The 19,794-nt window shown below is 31.6% G+C and overlaps 1 protein-coding gene across 1 annotated transcript; it reads left to right on the forward strand.

Moving 5' to 3' along the window:
• Positions 1-333: 333 nt before the first annotated feature.
• On the forward strand, positions 334-18,525 carry LOC111307927 (putative E3 ubiquitin-protein ligase LUL4). The gene is made up of 4 exons (XM_022906272.2): positions 334-960; positions 16,428-16,941; positions 17,930-18,071; positions 18,181-18,525. Exons 1-3 carry the CDS (start codon positions 488-490, stop codon positions 18,038-18,040), a joined length of 1,098 nt encoding a protein of 365 aa, XP_022762007.2. The 5' UTR covers positions 334-487; the 3' UTR covers positions 18,041-18,071; positions 18,181-18,525.
• The last annotated feature ends 1,269 nt before the right edge of the window (positions 18,526-19,794 follow it).

Genomic DNA, 19,794 nt, shown 5'->3' on the forward strand with positions numbered 1-19,794 from the left:
AATAATATTAAAATTAGATATGAAAATTTAAAATATAGTACAATAAAATGATATAAATATAATACGAATAAAAATCACAAAAATAATATAATTTAAAATTTTAATAATAATTATATATAGATTTAATAAAATTAAAAAATATATTTTATATTTTTATATCAACATAAATTATAATATATAATTTTCATATAAAATATAATATAAATATATAAATTTTAATATTTTATATGATATAAATATATTATAGACGATATCTAACAAAATATATTTACTCCGATAACCGATTATGAAGTAGCTAAAATATTTGTTAAGTGAGAACAAAAGAACAAAAAAGAAAGGTCAATGATAAACTTTTCTTTCTTCAACAACACAAAAACAAAGCCTTGTAACAACTGCTATTCTCATTTACATCCAACAATAAATAAAACACAACTGGGTTTCTCAACTTTCCATTTTCTTCAACCTTAATTCTATTTCACTTTCAAACATGGGCATCTCATGGAGCAACACAAGCAACAGCCATAGGAGGAGAAACCAAAACGACCTCCATGCTCCTCCACCTCCTCCACCTTTCTATTACCCACAAGAACCCTCTTTCCTCCCTACTCCACCCCCTCCTCTCCCTTCAACTAGCCACCCTTATACTGCGCATGCCCCAGCGCCTCCAATTCACAACAATTACTGCTGTTCCCCTCCGTTCAATTCCTGCAGTTACTCAAACCCCATGATGGGCCGTTTCCCTATTCAATACCAACCTTATTACGCCAACCAAAATAATGGGTGGCCAGCTATTCGTGCTCATGCCGTGTCGGCACCGCGGCCTTATGTGGAGCACAAGAACGCTAAGAAAGTGAGGAATGACGTAAACGTACATAAGGATACGCTGAAGCTCGAAGTAGACGAGCAAAACCCTGATCATCACTTGGTCTCTTTCGTTTTTGATGCCTTGTTTGATGGAAGGTATAAAAGAACCCTTTTTTTTTTTAATTTTTTGTTGTTGATTAAATTTGGGGTCTGGTTAAAGGTTTTTACAGGGAAAATTGGAGATGGTTTTTTAGTTTAAGGTTTATAACTGCTTTTATTTTTGGATAAAAATTGCAAACAAGTGAAAACTGAGATCTTATTATTGAATTTTTATTTGAACTTATTTGGGACGTCCATGGTTAGATAACTACTGGAGAAAAAAGAAATTCAAGTCAAATCCAAATTTGGTGTAGCAGGTGTCATGTGACCAAATAAATTGCAAAACAATGCAGAACGGAGGAAACAGTTTTGTTTTTTGTCATTAAATGACTAAAGAAAGGTGGAAAATTGCCAACAGTTGCGTGGCGTTGGTAGCCTGTTGGCAGTGTATTGGACTTTTGATTCAGATGATCAGCCTTAAAATCCTGATAACCTCAAGTACCAAAAAAAAAAAAAAAAAGAAAATTAGATTATGTAATAGGATTTTGGATGTTATACGAATTTTAGGCTAGTCCATGTAATTCCATTGTCTTCTATAGCGACTCCATAAACTGATCAAATCTGAAGGATTAAGAATCCTATTTAACTAAGATGTTCCTGAAGTTTTCTGTCTGGCTGAGCAATAGTTAGTCATAAGAATAGTTAGAAGCATAGGCGTTATAAAGACTTGCAATATAGTGTGAGCCATGATCCAAGCTGCATTTTATAAGCAGATGAACTTTCTTATTAGAATTGGGAATTGTATATTAGGCGACTGCTTTTCTAGCTTTAACTAATCAAACTTTGAGTACCATATAAGCATTAGGAACTGTGAAGGCTATAATAGTGAGGGAATGTGGATTGGAAATGAATTGGAAGGCTTTCTCTTGAAGTTCCATTAAAAGATGCTAAGTTTCACTTCATCCTTAGAGCTTTTAATGGCAATTGAAATGTTTATACAAAGACTTTGGAATTGAACTTTGGAACTTAATAGGGCCGAACTGTGGTTAATAGAGGGGGCACTCTAGTTCAGCATGCATATCTCCGTACTGTAAAGCAAAGTCCAAAAGGGCATTACTTTGCTACTTTAGTTTTCAAGGGGGACTAACCAGGATTCATCTCTTTATCCGTAATGATTCAAGCCATAGAGTATTAGATCATGTCTTTTCATTGAGTTCTTTCCTTTTTCATCACCTTTGATTTATGCCTCACATGGAGTGTAGGGTATGCCCACATATATAAGTTCCTGTTTTCCAGGAATGTATTATTGGTTGAAGATTGTTAGCTGGACAGCAGATCATAATACTGTAATGCTGTCGCTTGTGAAGCGAATGACTTAAAGTTTCAAACCTGTTAACTTCATCATTTGCGCTGGACGAGCTGAATGGCATTAGGTAACCTACTTTGGCGGACTAGATATATTTTCATTAAAGAGCTACTCCCTTAAGGTCTTCTATTGCTTGTAAGTTCAAATTATTTTTGACAAATGTTGGCGGGCAGTTAGGATAGATGCCTTCAATCTCTGTTTTTTTTTTTTTTTTAACCATCCCTGAATTTCTTTGCTCTCCTATAAACAGCTATTCACAATGTTCATAAGAACTGTCGAGTAAACTATGTCATTTTATGAACACTGCTGACAAGAAGAGTTGGGGATAGGTTGGTGGCAACGAGTAGTGGAAATTTTTACCCACAATTTAAAAGAATATGCTGTTGTTCTTATGTTGATTATTGCTTTTACTTTTAACTTCACCATTTTGTCAGAAAGTCCTCCCTTCTAAAAAGCTGCTCTTCATGATTGAAGTTTTTACTATACCTAGATAAAGAATTGGATGTCGATAATTTGCATCTTGAAAGTTACCCATTTTAAAATATTTCATTCATGTAGCTTTGGAGTGTACCAAAATGCACATCTATTTGTCAACCTTCCCACCTATCTTGCAGGTATATTTGCATTTTGTTCCTTACTTATTAGATTTAGTAGCTCGTGCTTACTTTTGATTTTTCTGTTTGGTTTTATCTTAATTAGCTTTCAAGGAGTGTAAGACATCAAATTTGTCCGACCTCGATCAAATTTACTATTTTTATTAAATAATAAATAAGATAATAATATTATTAAATACAATAATAAAAATTAAACAAAAATACAAAATATCAAAAATACAAAATATCAAAAAAATACAAAATACAAAAAAAAAAGAACAGAAAAAGACAAAAAAGGGGAGATGGCAGTGGTGCCTTCCCCGGTACCATTGTCACCATACCCTACCCCCCACTCCTCTGATCACCATACCCTAACATTCATACCACTACCTTTATCTACGCTCTTACCACTGTCAAATTAGACAAAAACAATAAAAGGGACATGGGGCTCGTGCTTGCGCCCTCATGCTGTGCCCTATGCCACTTCCTTAAGCACAAAGCACTGCCAAAGCTCTATAAATAGAGCTCCTGGTCGAACCTGAAAGAAAAAAGAGGAAAAAAATGCTGCAAAAAATAGAAAAAGCTTTCAGCCAGAAAAAACAACAACAAAAAAAAAACATATAAAAAAATAACTCAGTCCTTTGGAATGGGGAACCTAGCGTCGAGAGTTCCTGCACAAAGAAAAAAACAAAGTCAGTTTCAACAAAAAAAAAGAGAGAATAAAAAAAAAGGAGGTTTGACCGAAACTTTTAGGCCAGATCTACGCTGTTTAGGGTACTTTCAAGGGAAATGGAGGTTGGATTTGTGTTTAGAGGGTTAAGAAGAACATTTTAGGTGATTTTTGTTTTTTTCGATCACCGGCGACGACTGCTGACGATCATCGGCCACGAAAACGGTGGCGGTGAGGGCAATCGGTCGATCATCTGCATTTCGCTGAAGGAAAAAAATGGCTTTTTTTTTTGGAAGGAGAAGAGAATGACTGAAAAAAATTGGACATTTTTATATAAATGGTGAAAATCAAAACCACGCCGTTTCAATAAAGACCAAAATGACGTCGTTTTGAACCCTGAGGATCTGGCGTCAACCCATGACCCGACCTGAGGTCCGCACACTCGACCCGACTTCCCGTTTCTCCTTCAGCCTCTGATCGGTCCATCTGAATCGAACCAGACCGAACCAGATCGTCTCGAATTATTGAACAGACCCAAATCAAACTATCAGTCTGAACTGTTCGTTGATCGAACCATTGATCGGTTCGGTTCAGGTAAAAAAATTTTATTTATTTATTTAAGATTTTTTAAAAATATTATTTTTGTCATTTTAATTATTATTCTTAATATTTATGCATGTAAAAATGTTTAAATTTAACAGAATAAATTTTTTGTTGTTTTATAATAATAATAATTAATAAAATATATATAATAAAGTATATAATAAAAGTTTTTGATAATTATATTAATTTTATAATAAATCTTATAAAATAATAAAAAAATAAGAAAAAAATTTTTTTATCCGACGATAAGATTCAGAGGTACTCTAAGTAGTGATGCTTTACGAAATTTATCGGTGAAAAGATTTTTTTTAATATTATTAGTATATTGAAATATTTATAGAAAATCTTCAATATAATAAAATTTTTTTTTCTTCAAAATTTCAATTAAAAATAAAAAAATAAAATAAAATAAATTAATAAAATTTTTTAAAAAAGAAAATAAAATGTAAATATCAACATGATAACATTCTGTATTGCATGCATGATATAATTTTTACGAAAAGTAAATTCAGACCTTTAAGGATGAGATTCTAAGGTATTTTGAGAAGTGATCCCTAGAAAATCTCTAGGTGAGAAAAAATTCTTTTAATGTTACTAACGCATTGAAAAATTTTAAGAATTATTTCAATAAAAAAGTTCAAATTTATTTTTTTCGAATAATTTTTTTTTAAATTAAAAAAATTAAAAACCAATTTTCAATAAATGAATAAATTAAGAAAATTATTTTTCAAACACAAAAAATGAGATTGTTTTTTATCAAAATTAAAAGATAACACGTAGTTAATTAGTACCGTTTTAAACGGGCATTGTGGGGGTGCTAATCTTTTCTCATGCGTAATCGACTCTCGAACCCAAACTGTTATGCAGACCTTAAAATTATCCTTTTAATAAATTTTAATTAATTTTAAGATTTCATTAAAAGGATATGTTTTAGTAGGTGGTCAATCACACTTAGCTCAAAAAATATTAGTGGCGACTCCGTTTTTCGTTCTTTTATTTTTGTTTTCAAATTCATCGAATGGACAGAAAATCGTTACGACAACTTAGCAATTCCACTAGGGACGTCTTTTTATTTTCGAGAGTCATACCAAAATTAACTACATGTTATTCTCAAATTTTGATTTAAATAGTTCTAATCGGTTTCTTAGATTTTTATTTTTTCACTTTTAACAAAAAGGTAAAAAAAATCGAAAAAAAAAATTCTCACATTTTTTTTACTATGCCTCTTATGCTTTATTTTTTATATATATTACTCAACAAATTAGGATATACTTGCATACATAATGACACGATGCATCTCATGCATGAGCTTTATACCTAGGCTCTGTCTTTTATAGGAAGAAGTAGAATACCTATGCCCTCATGAGGTAATAACCTCTACAATGGCAAGCGAAATACTTTAACTCAAATTGAATCCTTTCTATTCGTAGCCTATAATGGGTGAAGATTAGGGTACCTTACTAGTCTAACATGGACTACAGTAAAGAGCAATTTGAGAACCTTTAGAGCGTGTCAATCTAAACTCAGCATGTAATAAGCTTAAGAAATCAGCCTTAGGTAGAGCCTTGTCCATCTTCTTGTAAGAAATACCTAAGAATAAAAGTTATGTATAATACAAAATAAAATAAAACAAAAAATCTCAAAACTAAAAAACAAAAAATGTTTTTTTTTCTTAAACCATATTTTCACACTAACTCAATTTTGTTTCTTTTTTTTTTCTTTTTTGCATTAATCATATCATACAGTTTTGCATCGAGATATTTGCTTTAGGACATATTTCTCCTAAGAGGTTTTAATGGATTCCATAAAACTATAGATTTGCTCATCTTCAGTTAGTGTCCCATGTGAATCGTATAATAAAGTACATATTTGGTAAAAAAAAGCTCAACAAAAGAGTGAAGATTGTTTGCCTATCGGTTATATGTCTGAATTACTTGAAAAAGTACATTTAGATCTCACACAAAATGATTTAAAAGACTTAGCCACCATCTGGAATCAGTTAAATTAAAAAGAAAAGAAAGCTTTTGCAAAAAGTACGGGCAGATTGCATCCCTCATTTCGGTAGTGATTGATGAACAATTGATCAAAATAGTTATATAGTTTTGGGATTCATTCTATAGATGCTTCACTTTTAATCAAGAGGATTTAGTGCCAACTATAGAGGAGTATTCGATTTTACTCAGGATAAAACTACAACGTTCAGATAAAGTATTCACCCAAAAGTCAATATCAGGTTATCGTAAAAAATTGGTCAAGCTTATGAGGGTTAAAGCGAAAATCATTGATTCCTTCGCAAAGTCTAAAGGTGAACATCTCGGCATTCGTTGAAACTTTCTCTGAAACTTCATTCAAGAGCATTTAAATGATGATCAAGGTATGGTTGTGTTTGCTCTAGCATTGTATGGCATGATAATCTCTCCGAAGATTTTGGGTTACATTGAGATAATTATAGTAGATTTTTTTGAGCAAATTGAAACCCAAGCGATTAATCCCGCTCCAGCAATCCTAGTTGAAACCATTAGGTCATTGAATTTTTATCGATAAAATAAAAAAAGATGATTCATAGGATGTGCATCGCTATTATATGTGTGGATTAGAAGTCATTTCAAGTGCGAGAATAGTACTTTCTCGAAGTCGTATCTACGAAATAAAGCACTAATTGAAGAGTTTTGTAAAAGTCAATGGCCAACATTGAAGACTAAGAAATAGTGGGTCCTTTTCTTACGAAGGCTTACCGGGGATGAAATTGGATAGATGGTTCATTGGATATTTCGGGTGCCCTTGTTGTATCATGGAGGAAATGAGCCATGGATACCGTTATTAGGGTTATGGGGCGTTGCAAGTTATACTCTATTAATGGTGCTTAGGTAATTTGGTGCAAAGTAGTTTGTTCTTATCACTTATGTCCTGGTCTAAGTAGAATTCATTTATGGGGAACCAAATCCATCAAGAACCTCGGAGCAGTTGATCCAAGCATGAAAAAAAATATGAAGAATGAGGTTAGAGCCTCTCATTGACAAAGTTACCCCTGATTATCAAATTTGGAAGGCAAAGTGACTTAGAGACGTAATACTCCCTCCTAATGACAGCTCATATCAATTGATTAATCTTTTGAAAGAGGTGTAATTATCAAAAGTTGAGCTTGTCAAGAAAGAATTAGAAGCTGAAAAAGAAGAAATAAGAAGAAAAAATTTGAGACTTTACAAGAAAATAGGACAATTAAAATATAAAGAAGAGATACAATGGAACAGATTAGAAAAAATCATAAAAGAACGAGATGTGGCCAATAGTGATTTGAAAGATCTACACCAAGAAAATAAGAAGTTACAAGTTTAATTCAAAATTGAAAAAGTCACCAAGTCTTACCTTAGTCGATAATGTGAAATGGATGAGCTCCGAGAGGAAATGAACTAATGGAAGGGTAAAGCTTAAGAAAAGCAAGAAGAGACCACCATAATTTCTCAAGAATGTCAGAATTGGAAGGGGTTATACTCTACAACCTCAGCAAGATTGATGGAATGCCAAAAAGAAAAAGAAAGGTTGAAAGTCATGCTCGCAAAAAAGAGAAGCAAGCACTTTGAAGTACTGAATGAAAAAGAATCACTTCACCAAGTGATCCAAGGGTTAGACACGCAACTGCAAGACCACAAGAGTCATATTTCGACAATAATAAATGAGTGGCATAGAAGAGAAAATGATTGGATCTTCACATGCAATTCAAAAAGGGATGCTCGCATGAGATGAAAAGCTGAAAGCTTAGGAAGGTAACAGTATATAGAGCACCTGACTAATCAAGTATGCAAGGCAGTGAAGAAAGCATGTGAGATGGTTGAAAAGGTAGAAGCATTAAGAAGAGAAGTCAATCTCATAGGAGAATATGGACAATGCCTAGTGAATTTTTTAGATGAGGCGAAGGACCATTATGAACAAGTCAAACGTTTCTATGGATATAATTCTAGGATGTAAATTTCATGTAATAAAAGTTGTATGAAATCAATAAAAATTTTTAGTATTGAAATTCATCAAAGAGAAAATATCTCTCACTTGCATTAAAGCATCATGTACATCATATTTCATAAAATAAGTGAAATAAAATTTTCAACACATAATATTTTGATTTTTTTTCTTTTTTTTCAAAAAAAATTTTTTTGTGATAATAAAGGTTCAAGAATAACTCACCCATCAAAACTTTCGACTCAACCTACTCATCATTCATATAATACTAAGACTCAAACAAGAATTATAGAGCAAGAACAGGTCAGTCGATTTAATAAAATCAAAAAAATTCAAGAAGAACTAAAAGGTGATCTCAGTACAATAATGGATATGTTCAGAAAACTTGACAAGAAAAAAATAGTGAAAGAAAATCTTAGCTTTCAAGAGCAATCGTCAGATATGGTAAATCTTGTCTACCCTTCAGGGTTTGAGCCACAACCAACCTAACTTTTTTAAGGAACTAGAGTGTCAATTTCTACTTTCTATGGATATCTCAATCTTTATCTAGGAATGACATCCACATCTGTTATAGGACAATTTTAAAATTTTGTTAATTCCATTATGATGAAAAAATCACCTGAGTCAATCTTAGTTCTTGATTTGGATGATCCCAAGGAAAGAGAAAAGCTAGGGATACAGACACATGAGAAAGTGAAAGATACTAGTGTTCAAGAGAAGAAGAAGTTATTGGAAGAAAGGCTTAGGGCTATAGAGGGAATGAATTTTTATGGCTTCACAAATGCGGTTGACTTTTGTTTAGTTTCAGATGTGATCATTTTACCAAAATTTAAGGTCCCTGAATTTGAAAAATACAATGGCATGAAATATCTAATGACTCATATCAACATGTATTATCGTAAGAGGGTAACACATACTTATGACGAGAAGTTATTGATACACATATTTCAAGATAACCTTACGGGATCTGCAGCTAGATGGTATGTTCAACTAGACAACACTTGTATTCATTCCTCGTAAAGGCTCACAATGACATTTCTTACACAATATCAACATGTCAGAGATTTAGCTCCAGATCGTTTATCTTTACAAGGTGTGAAAAAAAAAAGTAACTGAGAGCTTCAAAGTATATGCACAAAGATGGAGAGAGATGGTTGCATAAGTTCAACCTCTTCTTATTGAGAAAAAAAATAACTGTTTTATTTGTGAACACCCTGAAAGCATCGTACTGAGAAATTGATAGGCAATGGAACCAAGAACTTTGCAGATATGGTGATATTAGGTGAGATTATTAAAAATATCATAAAAATGACAAGCTCGATATAGGAGAGATAAGTGGAGTAAAGAAAGGCGAAGTTCTTAAAAAGAAAGATAATGAAGCTCAAGCACTGAACTATGTAGGGTAACAGTTTAGAGGTTTCACACGTTATTTTGCACTAGTCTACTAGACCCATTACCTTTTCGTAAACTATGTTACATCCATTCCTCATCCATATCAACCATACCAGTCATTACCACAATAGCTTAACTATCCCATTTTTAGTAATCCTTTCGGACACCTACCTACAATCGTCTTACTGTACCTACAAGACCATAATGGAGACCTAATCCTAATATTGGTTTGAGAGCTTCAAAAAATACCCAAGAAAAACTCATCTTTCACCCCATTCCTATGACATACATAGATTTGTATCCCCGACTTATTGAGAAACATTTACTTGCTCCTGTTATTGTTAAACCTTTGAAACCTCTGTTTTTCAAATGATATGACTCCAATGTCCATTGTGATTATCACTATGGGAATCCAAGTCATTTCACTGAGAACTGTACTGCTTTGAAGCACAAAGTGCAAGAGTTAATCAATGAAGGGGTATTAAACTTTGATACCAACTAACAAGGGACTCCAAATGTTAATGGAAACCCTTTACCAAACAATATCAGACCATCAATAAATGCCTTAATTGATGAGAAAAAAAGCCACGCAAAGGAAAGAATATACGAAGTTAAAACTCTGATGGCTAAGGTGTTTGAAGTTTTGGTCGAAACTAACATGTTAAAGTCAATAAAATCTCAAAATTACTCTAAAACGAATAACTCAACTGAGAGCTGTAAATATCACAGAGGTGTTTTGGGGCATTTATCGAGAATTATCGCCAATTCCGTCAAAAGATGCAAAAATTGATGGATATGGGTTGGATAGAGTTTTACGAAGAAAGTGAGAGTTGGTGAAAGCTGAAGTGTTTACCATTGATTCAAAGAATAAGTTTGTGCGTAGATCGATAACTATCTATTATGATGAAAAGCAGACATTGAAGCTAGAAAAGCCCGTTTCTTGACCAGTGATGACAATTAAAGTTTCTAGTCTTTTTTCATACCAGAATGACAAAGCAGTATCATGAAAGTATGACTGTGATGTCGTAGTAACCCAGATATCACAAACATAACGGACGTAGAAGGTATAACTCGAAGTGAAAGATGTTATACTCCAGAAGCTTTAGAGAAAGCCAAAAAAGAGAAGGCAAAGGTAGGAGAAGAAGTGGAAAGTCATAATAATCATGTTATAGCCCACGACTACTAAAATGGTTGTTAAGCAGCTTACCAGGATGGGAGCGCAACCTGGAATTAGACTAGGGAAGAACTTAAAAGGATTATAGAGCCATCAATAGTATATGACAAGAAATATAGATCCAACTTAGGATATAAACCAACAAGAGGGGACATAATGAGAATGGGGAATGAAAAGAAATATAAAAGGATGGCTAATCTTTGAGGATATGAATCAAAGTCAGAGCCTATGGTCATTTCATACCTTTATGATTCCTTTCATTCAGGAGGATATATTTTCCTAGATTTGCCCAGAGTTTTAAGTGTAGGATTTGTAGAAGAATTTTCAGAGCTGGCCATTCAAATGATGGATGACGAAGAAAAGAAAAGTCAAGATAAAGAGCTGTTTGTGCACCCTTGTCCTCTAGATTTCAAGCTAGACAATTTGAAAGTCGTAAAGCTACATGTTGCTTTTAAAACTTTTGAAAGGTAATGAATTGTGAAACTTTAAATCTCTAATTGCTTTTATGAGCATTAGGTGATCTTTAGTGGTGTCTTTATGTTTGTCATTTTAATAAAAGACTTAGAAGATGCATTCATATTTCTTATTTATTTTCATCAGAATTTTGCTTTCCATTCTTTTTTTTCATTATTTTTTTGTCATTCCATTTTTGTGTGCCAATATTTTCTTCTTCTTACCCTTTTACAGGGTCTCAAATAATGAACACAAAGATAATCATAGCAATAATCTTGGATTTGATTTCGAAAACTTAATTTATGTTCATGAACGTGATAATGATAAAGATTCAGATAACTACACATTATCTTCTGATTTGTTAGAACTAATAAAACGTGAAGATAAGTCAATTGAACCCTATCAAAAAATTATCGAATTAGTGAATTTGGGAGACGATGAAAACAAAAGAGAGATCAAAGTTGGTACATCTCTTTTACCAGTTGAAAAGCAAAAATTAGAAAAGCTGTTTCGAGAATATGTGGATGTGTTCGCGTGATATCCATTCTTTTATTTTCATTTGATATTTTTGTTCACCGTACAAATAAGAGAAATGTGTGATTGCATTTTGTTTATGATGAAAAGAAACACAAACACAAAAGATCTCAACATTACTTTTAAAAAAAAAAAGTTGATAAAGGCAAATGAAAAAGGATGAGAAAAGCATGACAAGACATTAATGTTGCAGACTTTTGAAGAAAAAAAATATTGTGGTCAGATGTTAAGAACAGATTGGTCATATGAGAATTCTGATAAAAGAAGCCAAAAAGTGAAAGATTTTGAAAACCTTTTTACTACAATGAATAATTTTGATTGCATTACATGCATTGCATTTAGAGCATTCAGTATATGCATCCATAAGCAATTTTAATAAGGATAGATTTTTCATTTCCTAATGAAAAATAAGATCAAACAAAAGATTTCGAAAGAGAGAAATTTACTTGTTCAAAGATGAGAACTCGATTTGAAGAACCGATGAGATTTTTAAAGTTGTTGAGCCTCTATTGAAAGGAGTTTTTTCAAGATGATTTTTAAAGTTGTTGAGTCTCTGTTGAGAGGAGCTTTTCCAAATAAATTTTTAAAATTGTTGAGCCTCTGTTGGACGAGCCTTTTTTCAAGATGATTTTTAAAGTTATTGAGTCTCTGTTGAGAGGAGCTTTTTCAAGATGAGATTTCCTAATGAAAAATAAGATCAAACAAAAGATTTCAAAAGAGAAAAATTTACTTGTTCAAAGATGAGAACTCGCTTTGAAGAACAGATGAGATTTTTAAAGTTGTTGAGCCTCTATTGAGAGGAGCTTTTTCAAGATGATTTTTAAAGTTGTTGAGCCTATGTTGAGAGGAGCTTTTCCAAATAAATTTTTAAAGTTGTTGAGCTTCTGCTGGACGAGCCTTTTTTCAAGATGATTTTTAAAGTTATTGAGTCTCTGTTGAAAGGAGCTTTTTCAAGATGAGATTTTTAAAATTGTTGAGCCTCTGCTGGGAGGAGCTTTTCAAGATGAAATTTTTTTTCAAGATAAGAATTTTTAAAGTTATTGAGCCTCTACTGAGAAGAGCCATTTCAAGATGAGATTTTTAAAATCGTTAAGCATCTGCTGAGAGGAGCTTTTTTCAAGATGAGAATTTTTAAAGTCGTTAAGCCTCTGTTGAGAAAAGTCTTTTTCAAGATAAAATTTTTAAAGTTGTTGAGCCTCTGCTGTGAGAAGCTTTTTCAGATGAGATTTTTAAAGTTGGTAAGCCTCTGCTGAGAGGAGTCTTTTTCAGATTTTAATTTTCAAAAATTGTCGAGCCTCAAGTGAGAGGAGCATTTTCAATTTGACGGGAAAAACTTTTTGAGTAGTTTATGTTCAAAAAAAAAAAATCCCTTTGGATTCCAGACAAAATTGTTGTTTGTTTTTATCCTAATCCTGATTCTCAGTAATATGCAAAAAGAGATAGTTGTAGACATCAAATTTGTTCGATCTTGATCAAATTTGCTATTTTTATTAAATAATAAATAAGATAATAATAATATTATTAAATACAATAATAAAAATTAAACAAAAATACAGAATACAAAAAATATAAAAATATCAAAAAAATACAAAATACAAAATACAAAAAAAAGAGAAAAAAAATAAAAAAAGAGCTGATGGCATGGTGCCTTCCCTGGCACCACTGCCACTATGCCCTACCCCTCACCCCTTTGATCACCATACCCTACTACCCATACCACTACCCTCGCTTAAGCTCTTACCATTATCGAATTAGACAAGAACAATAAAAGGGGTATGGGGCTCGTACTTGCGCCCTCATGTCGTGCCTTGTGCCATTCCCTCAAGCACAAAGCACTATTGAAGCTCTATAAATAGAGCTCCTGGTCGAACCTGAAAGAAAAAAGAGGAAAAAAACCTTGCAAAAAATAGAAAGAGTGTTTTGCTAGAAAAACAACAAAAAAATAACTCAGTTCCTTGGAACGGGAAACCTAGCGCCGAGAGTTCCTGCACACAAAAAAAACAAAGTCAATTTAAAAAAAAGGAGAAAATAAAAAAAGAGAGGGTTTGACTGAAACTTTCAGGCCAGATCTATGCTGCTTAAGGTATTTTTCAGGTGAAATGGAGGTTGGATCTGTGTTCAGGGGGTTGAGGAGAACAATTTAGGTGATTTTGGTTTTTTTTTGTCACCGACAACGGGGATTAGCTAGCCATTTACGTTTGGCTGAAGGAAAAAAAAAAGAGTTTTTTTTTTTTTTTTTGAGAAGAAGAGAATGATTGAAAAAAATTTTGGACCTTTTTATATAAGCGATGAAAACCAAAATGACGTTGTTTCAATAAAGACCAAAACGACATCATTTTGAACCTTGAGGATTCGCGCATCAACCCATGACCCGAATCGAGGTCCGTGCACCCGATCCGATGATTTGTTTTTCCTTTAGCCTCTAATCGATCCATCTTAATCGAACCAGATAGAACTGGATCGCCCTGAACCGTTGAACCGACCCAGACCGAACTGTCGGTTTGAACTGAGCGTTGATCGAACCGTTGACTGGTCCAGTTCAGGTAAAAAAAATTATTTATTTATTTATTAGATTTTTTAAAAATATTATTTTTGTTATTTTAATTATTATTCTTATTATTTATACATGTAAAAATGTCTAAATTTAACAGAATAAATTTTTGTTGTTTTATAATAATAATTAATAAAAAATATATAATAACATTTTTTGATAATTATATTAATTTTAGAATAAATCTTATAAAATAATTAAAAATAATAAAATAATAAAAAAAATTTTTATCCGATGATGAGATTCAGAAATACTCTGAGTAGTAATATCTATGAAATCTTTAGGTGAGAAGATTTTTTTAAATACTATCAGTGTATTAGAGTATTTACAAAAAAAATTTCAATACAATAAAAAACATTTTTTTCTTATAAAATAATAAATAAAAATTAATTAATAATATAAAAATAATAATAATACAAATAAGGAAAAATGAAATTTTATCCAATGATGGGATTGTAAAAGTATTCCGAGTAGTGATACTTTACGAAATCCCTAGGTGAAAAGATTTTTTTTAATATTACCAGTGTATTGAAATATTTATAGAAAATCTTCAATATAATAAAATTTTTTTTTCTTCAAAATTTCAATTAAAAATAAAAAAATCAAATAAAATTAATTAATAAATTTTTTTTTAAAAAAAATGTGTGCATCAACATGATAACATTCTGTATTGCATGAATGACATAATTTTTACGAAAAGTAAATTAGGACCTCTGAGGATGAAATTTTAAGGTATTCCGAGAAATGATGCCTAGAAAATCTCTAGGTGAGAAAAAGCTTTTCTAATGTTACCAATGCATTGGAATATTTTAAGAATTATTTCAATAAAAATGTTCAAATTTATTTTTCTCGAATAATTTTTTTTAAATTAAAAAAATTAAAAACCAATTTTCAATAAATGAATAAATCAAGAAAATTATTTTTCAAACACAAAAAATGGGACTATTTTTTATCAAAATTAAAGGATAACACGTAGTTAATTGGTACCATTTTAAACGGGCACATGAGGATGCTAATCCTTCCTCATGCGTAACCGACTCCCGAACCCAGATTGTTATGCAGACTTTAAAATTATCCTTTTAATAAATTTTAATTAATTTTAATATTTCATTAAAATGATATGTTTTAATAGGTGGCCAATCATACCTAGCCAAAAAAAGATTAGTGGCGACTTCATTTTTCGTTCTTTTATTTTTGTTTTCAAATTTATTGGGCGGACACAAAACCATTACGACAAGGAGTTCACTTGATATGATTTTTACAGTTGTTAGGCCTGTATTAAGATTTCTTAACGTTGTGACTTGTGAGCCAAACAAGTCGCAACCAATTGATTCAAGTTCGTTCATGGCTTTCTAAGGTGCCATTAGTTTTTGCATGGATATGTAATAGTTCTTCATTTCTTATGTTTCCTGGCATGTTTGATTCACTGTTTTGAGTTGAGTGGTATATTGATTTCATCACTGCTATTTTTGTTTGGGTTTGTAATAAATGCCATCTGGTTTTTTATTACGAAATTCTTTCTTGCTTTCAAAGCATGATTTGTAATGTGAATTTGCAGTTGATGCCACAAAGCTTTTGTTATGGAGATTGTTTAGGTTAATGGATCTCAAACTTATATGTTACAAAGTTTCTTAATATTTGTTACAAAACAATTGTGAAGCTGTAGACGTGGATATCCCGTGTTTGAAGGAATAATAATCAATTTCTTTTGACTTGGATTAGTTTGTTCATCTTGTTTAATAAGTTCAGACCTTCACTTAATAGAGTATTTGTTAGTTAGTGGGAATTTTTCATCTCATGGAATTGGCTTTTAATGTTGTTTTTACAGTTTTGCTTAATTAATTTTGCAAATGAAACAAGGTGAACTGTCGTACTAATTCTATTTCCTTGCCAAGCATGTAATATCACATCAAAGATGTTCGTTTTGCATGAGCTAGTTAAAACAGTTTTTCCTTGTGGAAAAATAAATTTTGCCATTTGTTGAAGCCAATAATGCACCTGATATGAAAGAATCCTAGTTCAGGTGTCCCAAAGATGATTCTATATTTAATAAGAAACTATGTTGTTGACTCAATTATGCAAGAAAGTGACTTATTTTAGGGTGATAGATGTTAAGTATTCCAAGTAAATGAAATAATTAATATTTGTTATTTGTCTGAAAAGTTTATGCAAACTCCATGGAATACTTTTATCTAATTAACATGGTTTCTCTTGCCTTGTTTTCAAATTTTCAGTATCACCATTTTTTACTTTGCCAAGGAAGAGTTAAACTGTAGGTTTGTTCCACTATTTCCTGAAGCCTATGAGCCTGTGAGAGTCCCATTTCAGATGGGACTTGGCCAAAGATTTCGGCAGCCTTCAGGAACAGGAATTGACTTAGGTTTCTTTGAATTGGCTGATCTCTCAAAACCATCACCAGGAGAAGATGTTTTCCCTCTTGTAATTTCTGCTGAAACATGTATGCCTCCTCATTCATCCAATGAACACGCTGATGATCCTGCACAAAATACATCAGCCCACATGCAAATTACTCAAGCTATTCTGGAGAAGAACAATGGTAACTCTTTCCAAGTGAAAGTGATAAGGCAGATATTATGGATCGATGGAGTTCGCTATGAACTACGTGAGATATATGGAATAGGAAGCTCAGCAGCAGCAGAAGGCTTTGATGATTGTGACCCAGGGAAAGAGTGTGTTATCTGCATGACTGAACCTAAGGATACTGCTGTTCTACCTTGCCGCCACATGGTAAGGATTCCCCATATTCTTTGAAATATTGCATGCTGATAATCAATCTGATATAACAGTTTGAAGTTGGTGGGTGTGTCATCATGTGGAATGCTACTGTGATTAAGAATGATAAGGAGGCAGGGTCAAGCAAAAGTGTTTGGGCACTCTTGGATGTTGTAGGACCAGGCATCATTTACTTAAGTTATCTGATTGTCATGCTGCTATAGTGGGTTCCACATGGCACTCACTCTACCATCTTATCCTCTAACATGATTATCTTTTCTGGTTGGTGTACATATGCATTCTTGCTATGGGACAATGTGTGAGAATTGATGATTGAATAATTTACTGTGATTGTGCCTGTAATTTGGAGCTTTGTTTCTTTATCTTTTGTGAGTTGCCTCTTGCAATGGCTGCTCAGACATACGTTCTTTATTGTTACCAAGGAAAGTATCTGAAGTGAAACCAGAGTCCTGCTGATGTTGGGCCTTTATTTCTCAAGTATGCAATATCCAAAACCTTATTGAAACGTAAATAACATAGTTGTTTGTAACTAAAGCCAAAACCTTAACAAAATGTAAAATACCAATAACAACCCTGCTTAAAATAAACCTAATAAAATAAAGGGCCCAACAGCCGTTCTTCATCATCTACCTTTTCTTTGGCCCCACACTTACCAACAACTACAGCTAAAGTGGCTGGAGACTTAACTTGTTTTTGTCGGTATGAACATTGCAAGGTTAATAGAATTTTGATATCTGTTGTTAATAATTGAGATTGTCTAAAATTTATTGCAAGATTGCTTGTTTTTTTTTTTTTCAATAGAACTTAGCACTAGTGAAAAAACTTAATTGGATATGCATTCCTTGGCCACTTCTAAAGCTTTATATGATGAGAAAGGATTGTATGATTAGAAGCCAGGATAACTTTGTTTTTCTATGTTCTAAAATTATACATTTCAAACATGGTTAGATCATTCTAAAGTGAAATGTTTTGTATCTTTCAGTGTATGTGCAGTGAATGTGCTAAAGCATTAAGGCTTCAGTCAAATAAGTGTCCGATATGCCGTCAATCTATCGAGGAACTTATAGAAATCAAGATAAATAGCAATCATTGAAAGTTTTCTTCTTGTCAAGTTTGATTATACGGTATGACATTCTTTTTGTTTGTAATCTGCTGTCCAATTCATCTGTTTCACATTTGTTTTGTATATTTTGATCCTGATCTTATTCTTTTCTTTCTTTTGGCCCCCAAAAGAAATTCATGTCCACACATCTTGCCAAGGAAGCCATCTGACCATACATGTTTTAAGTATGATGGAAGTGTCTGTGAAAGCATACATAATTATCTAGTTTATGCGAATGGGAATTGTTAGAACAACTTGTGGGCTCTTTCTAAAATACAGTTTCAAGATGTCATTTAGTTAATTATGTAAAAGCTTTCATCTGTTGTAAGTTTACTCTGTTTTCTTTTATTTCTTCAGTTTTCCCCTTTGGGAAGCAATGTATATTGGTGAGGTGAATAATCCTTTTTCCTGTTTGCTGCTTGATGATGATTGAAGTTTCTAGAGAATATATGACAACCACGTAAAGTGTTCAAATTCTTTGCTTTCTTCTTTGTTGTTCTCCTTTTTGAGTATGTTCAAATACTGCAACCCTCCGTGCTTGAATTTAATCTATTTTCTATTGCCATGTTACTGTTTTTAGAAGGCTAGAAAAGAGATGTAGGGCTACTCTATGGGATGACCATTCTAGGCCAGGTGGGGTTTTGACATTTAAAAACAAAAGTAAATCTGTCATCAAGTCCTTTGGATGGATTGTAAGATTAAAAATAATAGTAAAAATGAGATTAATTATTGTAACAGTAAAATTGACCATTGTAACAGTGAGATTAACATTATGTTTAGATTGAGAGAAGGGGAAGGAAAGGAAAGAAAAATAATGAAAATGGAAAAACTCTCTTTATGTAATAAATTTTTAATTTAAAAGAAATAAAAGAAGTAAAAACTTAATAACCTTTGGTTTTTTTTATAATCTTTATTTTTTTAATATTTCAATTTGGAAGAAAAACTAAGGAAAGAAAATTTGAAAAAAATTTATTTTTATAAAAAGATTATTATATCTATATTTTTATTATGACGTTAGATTTGATTATATAACTGATATTTAATAAAAAAAATAATTTTATTTTTTATAAGTTTTTTATATAATATTACAATTTATAAATATTTTATGAATTTTCAAGTCTTAGTAACAAAACAAGCTAAATTATTATTAGAATAAAGTAAAAGGTTGAATTAAATATAAAATTAAGAGTAAATCAATAAGTTGTTAATACATCTTGTCGAATTAAACATGCTTAATTTTGTTTATAAAGATTTGTTTATACAAGTTAGATAATATAAAGTTATATTTGTATATTATATGTTATTTCATAAAAAAAAGGTTATAATTGAAAAAAAAATTATAATGAATTATTTTTTTATTATTTATTTAAACAATGGTTATTAGAATTTTTTTATTTTTTTTTCTTTCCTTTATTAATTTTAAGTATTCAAACAAGTGGCACATGTACCATTTCTTTTTCTTTAAAAAACTTTCCTTTCATTTTTTTTCTTTTATTAATATCTATCCAAACATAACGTAAAATTAATAATAAGATATGTGTTTGATGCAAAAGTAGTTGTATCAATGAAGTAAAATATAACAAAAATAAAAATGATTATTAAAGACATCACGTTAAAATTGGTATATAATAAGTTTTAGATCTAATTATGATAATTGTCTTTATGCTCTTAATGAAATTTAAAATTTAGTCCTTATATTATACTTCATAAAAATGTAGTTTTTATACTATTTTGATTTGTTAATC

The sequence above is a fragment of the Durio zibethinus genome, chromosome 22 (genome assembly GCF_047325235.1).
Source record: "Durio zibethinus cultivar Kanyao isolate XHJ-2024 chromosome 22, ASM4732523v1, whole genome shotgun sequence".
NCBI classification, from domain to species: Eukaryota; Viridiplantae; Streptophyta; class Magnoliopsida; order Malvales; family Malvaceae; genus Durio; species Durio zibethinus.

Excerpts from the sequence above, each read along its gene's own strand:
- LOC111307927 (XM_022906272.2), top strand. The coding sequence starts at position 488 with ATGGGCATCTCATGGAGCAACACAAGCAACAGCCATAGGAGGAGAAAC. Across the intron at positions 961-16,427 it reads GATGCCTTGTTTGATGGAAG|TATCACCATTTTTTACTTTG; the intron begins GTATAAAAGAAC and ends TCAAATTTTCAG. Across the intron at positions 16,942-17,929 it reads TTCTACCTTGCCGCCACATG|TGTATGTGCAGTGAATGTGC; the intron begins GTAAGGATTCCC and ends TGTATCTTTCAG.